Source organism: Hypanus sabinus, chromosome 3, assembly GCF_030144855.1.
Source record: "Hypanus sabinus isolate sHypSab1 chromosome 3, sHypSab1.hap1, whole genome shotgun sequence".
Taxonomy (NCBI): Eukaryota; Metazoa; Chordata; class Chondrichthyes; order Myliobatiformes; family Dasyatidae; genus Hypanus; species Hypanus sabinus.
In genome coordinates, this window is record NC_082708.1 from 52,663,931 (window position 1) to 52,681,389 (window position 17,459).

General features: G+C 37.0%; 1 protein-coding gene across 1 annotated transcript in view; it reads right to left on the reverse strand.

Annotated features, from left to right (window-relative positions):
• Positions 1-17,459, reverse strand: part of dync2h1 (dynein cytoplasmic 2 heavy chain 1) — a 463,334-nt gene that overhangs the window by 231,867 nt on the left and 214,008 nt on the right. Inside the window, exons 64-70 of the mRNA XM_059964317.1 lie at positions 16,876-17,017; positions 11,314-11,423; positions 9,422-9,520; positions 7,479-7,602; positions 3,452-3,615; positions 2,750-2,869; positions 1,418-1,552 (exon numbers count right to left, since the gene is read on the reverse strand). Coding sequence (XP_059820300.1) covers positions 1,418-1,552; positions 2,750-2,869; positions 3,452-3,615; positions 7,479-7,602; positions 9,422-9,520; positions 11,314-11,423; positions 16,876-17,017 — 894 coding nt within the window. The remainder of the gene's footprint in view (positions 1-1,417; positions 1,553-2,749; positions 2,870-3,451; positions 3,616-7,478; positions 7,603-9,421; positions 9,521-11,313; positions 11,424-16,875; positions 17,018-17,459) is intronic.

The following is a 17,459-nucleotide window of genomic DNA, read 5'->3' on the forward strand; positions in this document are numbered from 1 at the left end:
AAATGGCCCATTTTTAACTACTGAAAAATGTTATTGTTGGGCCAAGCAGAGAAAAATAACAATAGAAGGTGAGGCAAGACTGAGAATCACAGATAGATTGTGGTAGAGACAATATAGGGTAGAATTGTGAGGTGTAACAGGAAGACAACAAGAGAGATCTAACTGAATTTACGAAGCTGTCTTTGTCTTCTCTCTTTGAGGTGAGCATGATTCCATTGCATCTAAGAAGCATTGTCATATACTCCTCTCCCCAGATGTGTAAAGCAAGGTTGTATCTGAAATTCTTCTCTGCCAAGTTTAGAATGTCAGCAGAGGCAATGCCTGTTCCTGAAAGTTTATTGTTTCTCAAGTAGCATAAAACTTTTTGGAATTCTTGCCAGAAAGGGATGGCAGTGATGCTGGGTAGTATGCTGTGGAATGAACAAATGGATATTCATGTTAAGGACAGAGATGTAGTAGACGATTGACCTAATGAGAATGACCAACAGACCCTAGAACGAATTAATAACAAACATAAAGGGTGATTGGTTAGATGCTGCAACATGCCTCAAGGAAAAACAACAGCTCTGCAAACCCCAGAAGAAACACATACAGCAGAAAGCTAGTGAGCTAAAGGATAGGTGATGGCCAAAAAAAGTACAGAAGGTCAAGCAACTGGGTGATAACCACGTCCCTGCACCAATTCTTTAGTGCTGTCAAGCCCAATTATCACAAAAATGCCCATCACTGAGACCTACTGGAAGAAACACTCCAAAAGAATTCTCAACCATGCCTCTGTCCAAACATCACATATAAAAAACTTCTAGGTTTTTCAATAATGATTAACTCTGTCAGATTATACTCTTTGTTGTTGGTTAATATATGAATTTTGTTTTTATTACAAAGGTTGTAATTGCATCAGAACCATTCACAGGATGTTGGCTGGATTGGAGACAATCCAACTATGAGAGTGATTGGATAGATTATAGTTGTTTTCCCTAGAGTGAAGAACTTTGAAGGGTGGCCTATTAGACCAAGAGAGGATTGACAGAACTATGGAAAATGTGGCATGGATAGAGTAGATCATCATAACCTTTTCTCCATGGTAGGAGCATCAAAACAAGAGGACAGAGATTTAAGAAGAGAGGAAGGAGTTTTAAAAGGGACTGACAGAGTAAATTCTGTTTTATACAGATTGGTTGATAGCTGCAATATACTCCCAGAGGAAGTGATGGAGTTAGATAGAATCACTACAGTTAAGAAACATTTAGAATGACACTTATATACACAGGGCATGGAAGAAACTAGTCCTCATTTGATGGGATTAGTGCTGATCAACAAAAGGTTTGGCATGGATATAATGGACTGAAGCATCCATTTCTGCACTGGGAGAATCCCATAACTCCATGAAAATATACAAAACAAAACTCCACAATACCTGATCTAATGACATCTGTAATCTGAAAGACTCATTGAGGGATTCTTGGATTAGTGCACTGCTGGCTTTGGTCTGATTTAGTGATTCTATAAGATCCTTGTTCTCCAATATATTTCCTTGCGAAGTGGCCAGTGTCTAAGATTAATTATATTAGCATATTTTTAAATTCATTTAATTATAACTAAAAGTATATTTAAATATGAATAAACAACATTCTAAAGACACAACAGATAATTTTCAATTTCAATTTTCAAATTTGAGAAACAATACATTCCCAGGTCTCTTTTAAAGTGCAATAAAAACAGAAAATGTTGGAAATTCTCAAATCAGGTAGCACAATTGTTGCCCAACTTGCTGAGTATTTCTTGCATCTCCTGCTTTTACTTCAGCATCCGTTGATGCAAAGTAATCAGTTTGTAAAGTTAACTCAGATTTTCTTCCCCAAAGATGTAACATGTCCTGCTGGGTATTCGCAGAATTCTCTTTTACTTCAGATCTCAACTAACTTGTTTGTTCTGCTACTCTTAGTTCCAGTATTTTTATTTCCCTTTCTCTTCTGTCTTCATTTTAATCAGCTTCTGTCTAAAGATCACCTACAATTCATTATCTACAAGTCCACAAAGATCATCTTTAACTAGCAGCATTTCTCTACCCTCCTTCACCTTATTATTCTGTCTCTATCAGTCTTCAAACTATTGATCTCTTTGTTGCTTTTTCCTGATTCAGATAAATGGTTACTGCCCTGAACCCTTCCTCTTTCTGCACATGCTGTCTAATCTAGGTACTTCCAACCTTTTCTGTTTTCATTTAAAATTTCTAACCTCTGCAGTTTTTAATTCATTTAAAAGCAAATCGTCTTTAATTTTATTTTAGCCATCTATATATGGGCAATTGGTTTTATCTTTACCCCATGTTTTCTAGCCACACTTAGAAAGGTATATTATTGCATTCACAACCCTTGTGCAAAAAGTATGATGCACAATGGTTAACCCATGAAAAACAGATAATGTAGTTTATGATGATATTTTCTGCCTCTTAGTACTTAATCCTATAAACCAGCACTTTTAAAACAAAGCTGCTTATAGGAACCATTCTATTGAGAATGATGCTGAAAAACATTTTCTTACCAACAGAACCCAGAATGGATAAGGTCAATTGTATGCAAACCACACCCATCATCTGAATTTTTCATTAAAATTATCCTATTGTCTTCACAAACAATATAAATTTAATGTATTTTGCAATAGTCAAAACAGAGGCAGTGTAGCATTATTGACTCAATAAGGTTCCTTATTAAATATATTTAAGTATATAAGTTTTTATTTATAATACCTCCAGCAGAGAATCTTCAAGCTTCGCTAATTGAATCTTTTTCTCCTCTTCCTGTTGTAGAAGTGCTGTTTTGCGTTCTTCTAGCTCTGGTTTTTCATGTTGCAGGGTGACTGCTAAAAGCTTCAGATACATAAGAATATTTAATTATTCACTGATTTATATTAATAGGATTAACAGAAATTTGCAGTACACAGACACCGAATATGAGGGAAGAGTCTTCATTTTCAACCAAGTCTGCTGGCCCACATTAACTCTCCATTTCACATGCAATATAAAAAACCCCCATGACTTTGCATGTCCCTATCTTCACAGCCTTTCCTAGCTGTAGAAACCTGCCAACAGACTCATCTTTCTGAAGTGAACCTTTTTTTTTACCAAAAGTAGTAGTGCACCCTTCTATCTTTGACATCACCAGCAAGTTTCACTTTTGGTTCCCTGTGACAACTGAAATGTTCTGGGTTCAGGAATCTGTCTTAAATCAGTTTTAAGTTCTTCAAATTTTATAACTGTGTTCTTGATTTCCATCCATCCATCTTTCCATATGGTTCACTTCCTTCCAAAAGGACCATTTACATTTTGACTGAACTTAGCCACTATATAGCCACTCAGCCCTGACTACATATCATATATCATACTTGACTGGTCATGATCAGTCCTAAAAAATATTATTAAAAATTTGGGAAAAAGGAATAACATTTTTACCTGCCCCCTGAGACCTTCCCTTGTTGTTGTAAAGTTAATCTTGTTGACAATAGAAGCTGCATCTGGTGGAATAGAAGGGTTGGGGTTGCGTGTGGCCAAAAATAAGCAGAATTCTTCATTGTAATCAATTAATTTGTCTCCAATTTGTACAACATAGCGAGGTCCTGTTTCAAAAACAAAGTACATGGCAAAATTTTGCATTGCATGAGTGTACTTTAATTAAAAAGTTAAAGTTATATGGATGTTCTGTCTGAATAGTAATATGTCGTAACTAAGTAAGCACTTCCATAAAATACTTTCACAAAGGAGAACATAGATTTTAAATAATAATAGAAATTGCCAAAATTATGCATGAAAACAGATGCTAGGATTTTGTATAGCTGTTGAAATATTACAAGGTGGAAGGAAAGCCAAGAAAAAGGACAAGGAATTAAATGTTCGACCACAGATGATTTTGCTGGAAAGAACAGTTAGAACTGAACTGCACAAGCTAGAAGCAAGGATGAGGATAAAAAAGCTGATGTGGAAGGAGACAGAAGATATCTTTGTGGCAAAAAAAAGATAAAAATGTCGAATTCAGTATGCCCGCAGAAAGAAATTACAGATCAAAGATCAAATAGTACTTCATATTTGATAGGATGTGCATAGTGAATCTTGCCCAATATGAAATCTGCCCAGGAGATCTATAGGAGTTATACAAATAGGTTATATTCGTATGAATAGTAACAGAATGGATAAAACATGCATAGAATTGCCATAATAGTGGAGGCAAGACACATTATAGTACAAGAGAGATTGCAGATGTTGGATATCTGAAGCAATTCATACGAAAAGCTGGAGGTATTCAGCAGGCCAGACAGTATCTCTGGAGGGAAATGAACAGTCAACATTTTGTATTAAGACCCTTCATCAGAACTGGAAAGGAAGAGGAAAGAAGCCAGGATAAAAGGGTGGGAGGAGGAAGAGGACTACTAGCTGGTGGGTGGTGAATGAACCCTGGAGAAAGGGGGAAGTAAGAAGAAAACTTATGTTGTATTCTAACATAAATTCATTTTGAAAAAAGTAACTCAATCACCAAAATTTTGTGTACTTATTTATAATGTCTCCTTTCTCCTAGTTCATATTTCTGATCTCCATGATTTGATCACTTAAGGACATTTTCTTTTCCTGTCCACTCAGGTCTTAGATGTTATGAATTGATATTGAACTGAAGGGTGCAGGGGAATGTCTAATTAATGGCAAAGTCAATAAAAATTCTTAGAAAAACAAAATTTTGTAACTGAAGCATAATTAACATAAATATTATTTGGGATTTTAAAAAATAATTTATACAACTTTGAATAATTCTACGTTCTGCTCCAGTATTAAGTGCTAAATGTACCAAACAAGCATATTTAAGTTTTAAATAAAGTAGGCAGGTCTCACCCTATCAGAGGTATTCCCTTTATTCTGAACAGCCCTCCTCCACCTTCTCTGCTACCAAAAATCTAACTTGTTTTCTCTCCTTCCCCAAATTCTGATGGGGATCCTGTGTTCTCTCTCCACAGGTGCTGCATAATCTGAATTTGTCCGGCTTTTATTGCTTTTAATTTAGAGTTTTACATATACTTTCTTGAAAATTGGATTAATCCAACACAATTTTATCTGTAAAGTCCAGTAGGCATAGAAGAAAACATAGAACATATTTCAAAAAACAGCACTGAATGCTATCGAACTGTATACGTTATTTGGAAATTTGTATCCTTTTTGGCATGCTTAAGCAAAGTAATATTAAGACAACACATAAATCATAAGAAAATACTGCAATTTGAATTGTCAATGAGCATCATAATGATATAGAAATATTCACAATTTAATTTCTTTATCAGAAAGAGAATTCCACTCTTATGCTCTGATGCATGACAACAACAAAATACTACAAATGATTTGTCTGCTCTTCACTCCATGCCCATGTCAGAAAGAATCATAAGGAAATGCAATGAATTCAACTCAGCACTAATAAAGTCTACATAGCAGTAACAGCTATGGATCACAATCTGATGATTGTATATTAGCTTGCCACAATATTTGCATACATGTAATTGGCTGCTGACTTTATAATGCGATGACCAATTAGATATTATACTTGATCTTCTGCTGGATACCATAAATGGACTAGCATTTGCCTGCAGCAATTATAATTCAAAATAGCGCCTGAAGATTCCAAGGATAGCACCAGTGTCCTAACTCAGGTAAGTACCTTTGAAAATTAGGAGGAGCAAACAATCTACTGACAAAATTGATGCATGGTTTCAACTTGAAATGTTAACGTTTCCTTCACCGCCTCCCCCACAGCTGATGAACTAATTTCTGCCAGCAGATAATTGTTCTAGATTCCAGCCTCTGCAGTTTCTTCTGTCTTCATGTTTAGAAATCTTTATTTATGTAGCAATGCTATGTGGTATTTCTTTTTAAAGATTTTTGATTCTAAGTCACATTAGTTTATAAGATGCATTACCGGTTGAAAGATTTTGCTGTCTGTTCCCTTGGGTTATTTTGCATGTATACAAAAAAAGGCCCAAATATGCCTTTTTCCTTTACCTTTGCTAGGATATGTTTCTGTAGTTCTGCCAATCAAAAAAATAATCTCTCTTTCCCAGTTTTGACAAAGGGTCTTTGACCTGAAACAACTGTTTCTCACTTCAGAGATGCTGCTTGATCTGATTAATGCTTCCAACACTTTGCATTTTTATTTCAGATCATCAGCATCTGCAGTGTTTGCTTTCTGCATTACTAGAAAAACAATACATGAGCAAAGACATTGAGAAACTGCAGGAGAACATAGGACAAATGAAGCATATTAGATCTTTTTATCCGTGAATAATTTTGCACAATATCACAGATTATATATGTAAACTATATATAGCTTACACAAAGATTCAACAATATTAGGTAGACTGAAAGTTATAAATAAATAATATTTAAGCTACGCGCAATACCCATGAAATTGTTGGTCTTATAATGGAGTGGAAACAATTCTATGGCCCCATTATGCTCACTTCATTTGTCAGTTACAACTTCCCTTTCTTCCCAAAAGTGGACTAAATTTCCCTCAGCCCTCCTGAAATTATTATAAAATTTTATTCAAAAATTGTAAATATGCAGATATGGGATATTATGCCTGGGACTAAGTTGGTGGATATGAAAATCTTTATTCAACACAATAAACAGACATTACATTGGAAACCCTCTCAGTAGAGTGCCCCACATTCAAACCACACTGCATTCTTATACCCTTAAGATCAAAGGTACAACAGGTGGTTCAATACAATTTCCATTGTTACAATAACATCATTTACGTCAATATTTTGTGTCTAACAAATGGTTCCTTTGAGCTACATATTTACAGTGGAAGCACATTATAATTGATATGACACCTCTGAAGTTTCCAACACCTTTGCTGGAACAACCACAATCACATAGATAATCTAAAAACTACTGGGGACAAATAGCCAGATACTCAAGATTAGTGTTGTGAGGGCAGATTTTTGGAATACATAAATCTTCCAACTATTGATAGAGCAGCTATTTTATGTGCTAAGTAATAATATCAGTCTAGTCTGCAATCTCACTTATTTACAATGGAGCAAGTAACTTAAGCCCAAAGTTCCCTGGTGACGCAGGCCAATTAACATATAACGTTTAGCTGATGCCTGAGAACATCTCATGGTCACTCCACTTTGCAAACCATCTCTCTCACTAGCCAGCCCCCTGCTGTAGGCCAGCCTGTTCTCCTGTATTATTTATTTGCAAAGGATTCCTTTTAACTTTAAACCCATTACTGCTTGCAATTTACATTAGGAACTGAAGACTGGTTCTTGTTTGAATTAATACAGTATATGATATATTCTCATAATTCCCTAACTCCTCAATAATCCCTATAATTCTTCATGTCAATCAGTGATGTAAACTGTTTTATTTTAACATTATTTTTAGTTTTATGAATTAAATAAACAAAATAATCTCTAAAACCAGGTCAAACACTCACCCTGAGCAATAAGATCCTTTCTCAGCAGTGGGTATAGTACCGCCTCAATACCATCCATCTCTTGTATAATCAGAGTCTTCCCAAAACGTACTGCCAGTTCTACTGCTGTAGTGAAGTTAGAATCCTGTGCAGGTGATATACAGACAAACAATAAACTATTTAATAGCAGAAACTTTTGCACAGTAGCATTTTTGTCAACGTAGAGTGGAAAGTGAGTTTGTAAATCTGGCAGGAGGAAAGGATGTTGGGAATGGCAAGGGTGGACCGCTGTGGAGGGTGTGGGACAGTGGCAGAGGAGGGCTGTCATCACTCACATATGTCATGAAATTTGTTTTTTTGTGGCAGCAATACAGTGTAATACATAAAATTACAATACTGTGCAAAAGTCTTTGGCTATGTGCACCAGACTTTTGCACAGTACTATGAAAAATATCAGTAACTAATTTTATTTGTGAATTGCTAATCAAGAAACTGGCATTAAAAGCACATTCATTAGAAAGGACACGGTCTTTTCAATCACAGAAGTAACAGAAAACTTTTCAGTAAAATGACGTGAAAAATATTTGTCGATATTCAAACTTGACTATTCAAATCAGATATATAAAAGCTTGTGTGGTAATCAGATTTCACAGTAAAATTGTTTTCAGAATTACATCAATATTCAAATCTGCACAGTACTATCCCATCACTAGATAGGGCAAAAACAATTTCACAGCTTTCACAAATACTTACATATTCCAATTATCAGCTATAAGCAGATTGTGACGATCACAGGTTTTGAATATTTTTAATAAGCATCAATAGTGACAATGCATTTCCCATGACATTTTATGGTTCCCTCTTTGACTACAGCTAGTGCAGAGCTAATCTGAAATCTGCCCATTCCCAAGGGGAAATGGACTCAAACAACCTTTATTGAGAACACCTAGAAATCCTACCAGTGTAATGACAAAAGTGATTCTCATGACATGAAGGCATCCCATCTAGTTAGCTACTATCAGGTCAATCTAGGAAAGAATGATCAAGCAAGTAAATGAAATTTCAGCAAATTACATCTGCCCAGATGAGAAAGTCAAGATTGTCAAGATTATCAAGATAGCAGCAATTCCTTATCCCCCCACCCCCACAGTGTATTGTAATAGCTTCCCTACAAAAATATGTGACTTGGCAGCTATAATAATTCTTCTGGCTGCATCCCTGACTTCATCCCTGACATACGTGCACATTTGTGGTTCAAAATTCACCAAATGTAATCTTTGTAGCTACTGTTAATTCTTCGTCCAATTTTCTATAGCTGTTTCTATACTTACAAAAATCTCCAGGAAATGTTTCGGTAGATGGTAAAGAACTTATCGCTGATAGAAAGGCTTTGAAATAGACTTAGACACTCCATACGTTGGAATACTTCAGCAATGGTGAGACACCATGGGGTAGGTTTGTGTTATTTGTAGCAGAGCAGTGTGAAAAGAGAACCTGACTGAGGTTTATAAAACTATGAGGAGCACAAATAGTGAGAAACATTTCCCCTTAGCAGGATACCTAAGATCAGAAAGCAAAGATTTAAAGAAAGGACCAGAAAATTTCAAGGGTAAGATTGTTTTCACTTAGAAGATGGCTAAAATCCCAACTACCGATGGAGGCAGCTACTCTCATAAATTTTAAGAAATATTTAGATGAGCCTTTGTAACTTCATGGCATGGAAACCTATGGGTAAAGTGCTGGAAAATGGGATTAATATAGGCTACGATGAAAGTTTTATACAGCTGCAATATGACTTCCTGACTCTCTCACATCAAATGGCAGCTTTCATTAGCAAAAGCTATCATTTAAAAAATAGGAATGAAATCTAATGTTCTTGAGTTACAATTATGATCCTAACATGGTTATTCTACTTTTATATGCTCTATTAAACGATTAACTGTAACTGGTCCAAGAATTAATACCTGTTGGTTTATAACTTCCAAACGTGCCTCTTTCATGTGCTGCTTTAACCACTCAGTGGCGCGTGAAGAGGGATCTATTAAAAATGGGCATACCTTACTCTGAGAAAAGAAAAACAGTATTGCTATCAGAAATTTATTTCACAAAAGGAAGTAAAACATAAGTATTTTGAACACATTTAATACATCAAAGATATCCTCATTATTTTCTGTACTCTCAGGGTGGCAACTATCAAAATTGAAAGTGGAAATAGAAGATACAACTAAAAGTTTTTTAATTAATAAATATATTCACTGACAGTAATTTGCTTGGTAAATTACACACCCTTGAGTTATATCTTTTATTTAAGGTCTCAGTGAAGTCCTATGAACAGAACTAAAATTGATCATTAATTTCATTAGTTTCACATTTTTCTAATTAATATTATCTACATGAGCTTACATATGATGTAATTAGTACAATAAAATATGCAGTATTATGCATAAGTCTTGGGCACCCTAGATTTCTTATATGGCTTCAGATGGTATGGCTTGAAAAGAGCCCTGCTCTCAACATCATCAAGCCTATCTGGGTTTACCTAGACAGGCAGAAGCAAGCAAGACAACCAAAGTCTGAAGAATTACAGCAAGTTCTCCAAGATGCTTGGAACAATTTACAAGCCTATTTTCTTATAAAACTGCATGACACTGTACCTAAGAGAACTGATGAAGTTTGAAAGGCAAAGGGTGGTTACAACAAATATTAATTTTAGTTTTTTAATGTTTACTGTTCTTTATAGTAATATTTTTGATATTTAAAACACTTTATTTCATTAATTTTGAAAGCATCTTTGCCTTACAGAATTTTGTTTACATGTGCCTAAGACTTCTGCACAGTACTGTAGAAATAACATAACTAATTTGTTCATACTTAAAGATTACTAATAATTCAGAAACTATGGAATGTTTTACAAATCTTATACAATCTAACATGATATCTTCATCTCACCAAGTCATACACCATGCTAACTTGGAAATACATTGGTATTCCAACATCATCACAAGGCATAAATCCCAGAACTCCCTCCTCAACAATTCTACGTGTGCAACTTCATCCAGAGGACTACAGAAACAATGGTTTGCCACCACATTATAACAATCTTACAATGAGTAAATAAAACCCTGCCTTCTCCATAGAAAAACCATGGCAACTTCAACATTGCATTGCATTTAAAGTTTGCTCACAAGTGAAATATTTGAACATTCATCTCTACTACATCTCATTTTAAGGTCAATCATTCATCTGTTTATGCATACTAAAGATTTAAGTTATATAAAAATTACTATAGCTGCATTTGCAATTACTAACACAAACATCAGAAAATTTGCAAAGATGGAAATCCAAAGAAACACACACAAATTGCTGGAGGAACTCAGCAGGCCAGGCAGCATCTATGGAAAAGAGTAAACAGTCCATGCTTTGGGCCAACACCCTTCATCAGAACACTTTTCCATAGATACTGCCTGGCCTACTGAGTTCCTCCAGCAATTCATGTGTGTTGCGATTATTAAACTGTTTACCTCATAAGTCACAATGAAAGAAATGGAAAAGAATTGCTGAAATACAGAGTTATTGGTATAGATCAAGTTCAGCGCATACATAAACAAAGGCACCTACACGGATACAGGTTAATGGTTTGTTAGGTTTCACATAAAAAATGAAATTGAGGTCCTATTAATGTACAAGAGTACAAGCTGAAGGGTTTTTATTTGTAAACTGCAGGCATTCCCAATCTCTTGTTCCTTCTTTTACATATAAAATTAAATCCAAAATGATATCATCGATATTCTGAAAGAATTCAATAACTATATAACATTCTAATGCTTGTAATCATGAAATAAGTGTGTTAAACTACCTGTAAAATTACAAGAGCATTCTCTATGGACAAGTCATCAGAAGGTAATCCTTCACTCTTCCAAATCAATTGCTCACTTTCAGTGCAGAGGAATCGACGTAGATCGAACTCTATTCAAACAAATAAAAAGGCACAGAAATGTAGGCTGTGGTTTATTACATATTTTAAATACTCTAGCCTCCCATCCTGCCCCACCCTTGCACAACCATAATAAGATGAATGTTTTCCTCACCTTCCAACCTTCTGTGTTTTATACTCAATTGAAGATGTTCTAACATTTCCAACAACAAATACATTGCTAATACCAGATCCTGTTCTTTGTCATATATCTACTATTCAGAATCTCAGAGCTATCCACAGTAAAAGAAATAAAGAGGAAGCAATAAATGATTGCTTACATTTGTTACCCTAGCTTTCTAAAGATTGATCTTTGAACAGTGCTGCATTCTGTACGTAATTGGCAAACCTATTTAATTTCAACTTGTAAGTAAGTGATGCATAAATGGCTAAAATCTCAATATTAGCTTGTTAGTTAAGTTTTCCAAGTCATCACATCATCCTTATCTTTCCCTAACCTGGAAAATATTTCTTCAAAATACTGTTACATAAATACAGGTCTTTCTTTTATTTAACCTCAAGTTTATTTTAACAATCAACCCACACCCATGTATTCTGATTATAGATTTTTCTTTCACAAGATATATTTTTTCTTCTTTACTCCATCACAGGTATTTATGATTTTAGATCCCATTATCAACAGTTTCTCATATATACTTCTTAATTGGGCCCACCACAATTAATGATAGCTGAAAGTTGAATGAGCTAAACTTATGAAGAAACTGCTACACAGAAGAGCAGATAAAATCAGCAACAGCTGATAATTTTAATTGTTACTTCCACACAGCAGGTGCTTAAATGCAAAGTCTCAGCATTTTCATATTTAGTTTCGAATATGACAGGTCTTGTGTGCCACGTGTCCATATTATATTATAAATAAAATTCTATTTACATCTCCATGTCCAGGATAACTGCATAATATGCCTCTGACCATAGAAAAAAAATATTGTTGATGACAATAATTTCTCATGGTTTGACTCATAAACTACTCTTTAAGTAATAAAATCTTTCTAACTTGTGCTTCATTATTGCTATTTGTGAGCCAATGTTCTAATATCACTGTCTGAAAATGTCAGTAACAGGTTTTTTTTTACAAAAAACTGCCTCAAGCAATTAATTCTACTTACTCTGGATTCTGGAATATTATTTTATGCATTATATAATGAAATGTCTTTTGAGTATTTCAAAAGAGGAAGGGAAGCAATATGTTTCAACAGCATGGAACACACACTCAGTGGCCACTGTATTAGGTACACCTGCACACTTGCTTTTTAATGAGACCACAAGATCATTAGACATAGGAGCAGGATTAGGCCATTTGAACCTTTGAGACTGCTCTGCCATTCCATCATGGCTGATTTATTATTCTTATCAAAATCAGTCTCCTGCATTTTCGCCATAAAATTGGACATCCCGACTATCAAACTCCACTTTAAATATACTCAATGAATAGTCCGTGGCAATGAATTACACAGATTCAGTATCCTCTGGCTAAAGAGATTCTTCCTCATCTATGTCCCTCTATTCTGAGGCTGTGCCCTCTGGTCCTGATCTGCTATAGGAAATACCCTCTCCTCATCCACTGTATCTCAACCTTTCAATATTCAATAGGTTTCAATGGGATCTCTCATTATTCTTCCAAACTCCAGTTGCTTGGAATCAAATGATCTTGCCTTGTAACTCAGGGCACAACGCCAACCCCCTGGCCCGGCACTGATTCTCTGCCTCCTGTTCCACACCCCTCGTATGGTGCTTTACCCTTGCCATCCTCAACATAATTTGCTCCTGCCAGATTTACAAATTCATTTCGACTCCATGTACTTAATGCTTATACAGAGTACTGTACAATGTGAAAAGAAGCAGCCCCGGTACCAATCCCTGCAGAACACCACTAGCCATCAGCAGCCAAGCAGAATAAACCTTCTTTATTCCCACTCTTTCTCTCCTCAGAGATACCCAATTTTCTATCCATGCAAGTATCTTTCTTGTAATACCATGGGCTCACATCTAGTTAAACAGCCTCATGTGTAGCAACTTGTGAAAGGCTTTCTGAAAATCCAAGAAAACAACAACCACTGATTCTCCTTTGTCTATCCTGCCTGTTATTTCCTCAAAGAATTCCAATAGATTTGTCAAGTAAGATCTCCCTCTAAGTAAACTATGCTGACTTTGGACTTCTTTATCATGTGCCTGCAAATATCCTGAAACCTCATCCTTAGTAATGAATTCCAACATCTTCCTTACCACAGAAGTCAAGCTAACTGGCCTATAAAGTCATTTCCTCTGCCTCCCTCCCTCCTTGAAGAGTGCACTGGTGCATGCAATTTTACAATCCTCTGGAACCATTCCAGAATCTAGTGATTCTTCAAAGATCATTACCGATGCCTTCACAAATCTTTCCAGCCATCTCTTTCAGAAACCTATGGTGTAGTCCCTCTGGTCCAGGTGACTAACCTACTTTTCAGCTTCTCCTTAAGTAATAGTAACAACACTCAGTTCTGCTACTGACTTTCTCAAATTTCTGGCATACTGCTAGCATCTTCCACAATGAAGACAGATGCAAGATGCTGATTAAGTTCGTCTGCTATTTCTTTTTCCTTCATTATGATGATGATCTCCCACATCATTCTCCAGCAGTCTGATATCCACTCTCACCTCTCTTTATATATCTGAAAAATACTTTTGGTATCCCTTTTTATACTATTAGCTGGCTTAACTTCATATTTCATCTTTTCTCTCCTATTGGCTTATTTAGTTGCCTTCTGTTGGTTTTTAAAAGCTTCTCAATCCTCTTAACTTCCCACTATTTTTTGCTGTGTTATATGCACCCTCTTTTTTGCTTTTATGCTGTCATTTATTTCCCTTGTCAGCCACAGTTGCCTCATCTTCCCTTTAGAATACTTAAGCTTTGGATTGTATCTATCCTGTGCCCCCAGAAACTCGAGCCACTGCTGTCATTCCTGATAGTGTGCCCTTTCAAATAGCCTTTCCTTTAGTGGGCTCAACCACAAGCTGTTCTAAAAAGTCATCTCAAAGGCTTCTACAAATTCCTTTGAGATACAGCACTTACCTGATTTTCCCAATCTACCTGTATATTGAAATCCTCATGACTATTGTAAACTTGTCCTTATTACAAACCTTTTCTACTTCCATTGTAATTTTATATCCCACATCTTGACTATTGTTCAGAGGCCTTTATATAAGGCCTATCAGGGTCTTTTTACTCTGGCAGTTTCTCAACTCTACCCACAAGGATACTGCATCTTCTGATCCTACATCACCTCTTTCCAAGGATTTGATTTCATTTTTTTTTACCAACAGAGCCACCTAATTCCCTCTGCTTGCCTGCCTGTCCTTCTTGATACAATGTGTATCCTGGGAAATTATGCTCCCCACTATCATCTTCTTTCAGCCACGACTCAGTAATACCCACAATGTCATACCTGCCAATCTCTAACTGCGCTACAAGATCATTTGCCTTATTCTGTACACTGTGCGTTCAAGTAGAACAGTTTCAGTCCTGTATTCATCACCCTTTTTGATTTTGCCAACATGTTAACCTTCAACTCATCCCACTGAGTGAAATTTTGCCTGATCATCTGCCTGTCTTTCCTCAGTCTCAATCCACAACACATTGACTTGTATACCAACTGCTGCATACTCAGCCCTATCACTTTGGTTCCCAACCCCCTGCAAAATTAGTTTAAACGCTCCCCAACAGTCCTGGCAAACCTGGCTGCAAGGATATTCGCCCCCTCGGGTTCAGATGTAACCTGTCCATTTTGTATAGGTCATACTTCCCCCAGAAGATTGTCCAGAAATCTGAAACCCTGCCCCTTGCACAACTTCATCAGCCACTCATTCATCTATGCAGTCATCATATTCCTGCCCTGACTAGCACATGGTACCAGGAGGAATCCAGAGGTGACAGCCTTGGAGGTCCTGTTCTTCAGCCTCTTCCCTAACACTTACTGCACAGGACCTCTACCCTCTTTCTACTTATGTCATTGGTGCTAACGTACAACACGACCTCTGACTGTTTACCCCTCCCCCCGAGAATCTTCTGCAGCCACTTCTGGAGCCAAGCACCTGAGAGGCAACACACCATCTCGGTGTCTCTCGCAGCCACAGAATATAAGTTCCCCTAGTAATGAGTCTTCTACCACTATTGCTCTGCCTGAATTTACCCTTCCCTGCTGAGCCTCAGAGCTAGCCCTGTACCACTGGCCTGGCTGCTGCTGCTGCACCTGATAGGTCATTCCTTCCCACCCACCCCCACCATCATCCGCCTCCCCCCCCCCCCCCCCACCGCCCCAGTAGTATCCAGAGCGGTATACGTTGCTGAGAGGAATGACCACAGAGGAACCCTGCACTGACTGCTTGCTCCTCTTACTTCTCCTGGTGGACACCCAGGTACCATCTCAGTAAAAGTCTCATCTGTCAGGTTTTCAGCCTTCCAGATGATCCTGAGTACATCCACCTCCAGCTCTTCTTGACGTCAGTCAGGAGCTGCAGTTGGATGTACTTCCCACAAATGTAGTCATCAAGGAGACTGTCAGGTACCCTGAAATCTTACGCTCTAGTCTGCGGCTGTTCTCGCTGAAGCTTGGTGAGTTAAATCCTGGTCACTCTAATACTGTCCACTCTAAATACGGCCGCTTTGCTTTCACTTCACATTTTTTAATGGTCCCTGCCTAGTACCTAAGAGAGGATTATGATTGCAGCCCACCAAAAAGTTCCAAAAGGCTCTGAGCTCTTTAAAAACCTTGCACTGCCTCACCAGCAAATGACTCCTCGTGATGATTGCAGCCTGCTGGAAGGTATAACGCAAATATCTACTCAGTTAATCATTTTATAGACACTCAATAGATACCAGCATGCAGACATCATCAGACCAAACATCAGAATGGGGAGGAAATGTGAGCTAAGTGATTTCACCGTGGAATTATTGCTGGTGCCAGATGGGGTGCCTTGAGTATCTAAGAATCTACTGATCTCCTGGAATTATCTCATGCACCACAGTTTCTGGAGTTTGCGGAGAATGGTGTGAAAAACAAAAAGCATCCAGCTAGCAGCAGTTCTATGGGTGAAAATGCCTTGTTCATAAAAGAGGTCAAAGGAGAATTGCCAGACTGGTTCAAGATGACAGGAAGGTGACAGTAGCTCAAAGAAGCACTTGTTACAACAGAGGTGTGCAGAGGAGCATCTCTAAACTCACAACATGTTAAAACTTGAACTGGATGGGTCATGGCAGCAGAAGACCATGAGCACACACTCAGTGGTTATTTTATTAGGTACCCCCTACACATAATATGATGGCCACTGAGGTGGCCCTTCAGCCCGCAACATTGCATCTACCTTTTAACCTTTCCAAGATCAATCTAATCCTTCCCTCTCATATCCAAAGTTATCTGATAAATTCATAATATTATAAATGATATTCACTTTGAAGGCCTGACAATTTCATCCATTCCTCCAAACTGGCTTTTCTCTGATCCTCTGGAGCTGCAGACAGGTAGGTGATAAAAGCAGCAGCCAGTTGTGCCCTCTTTGGCAAAGTATTTAACTCTTCTGTGATCTCTGCAACCTGCAAAAATAAAGATGTAAAAGCACTGAAAATTGATTTACTATATTTTCTCTTATTTAAGGTAAAAACTCGATGATCTTGGTCAAATGATCATTTTTCAAAACTGAGCTTGTACAGTGTGTCCTTACAGACAGTTTAAAAAGCAAACAAGAAAACCCTGGTGAAGGTTAGTTTAGCTCAAAATCACTTCTGAGCACAATGCAATCTTCATATGACATTGATACTGACACAACAGTAGTTTATCAGCCTTTGGAACTTAATTATCTTTCCTTTCAGTGGCCAGCAATCCTAATATTAAATCCAGCAATGTTAGTGCTTCAAAAGATAAGAATAGTTAAAACTAAAGTGAGACCAGTTAGCTATCAAATCTACAGAAATAATAGTTTATGAAATTCAATACTATGTAATGTTAAGATTCCATCTACAAAAGAGTTATTGTTGA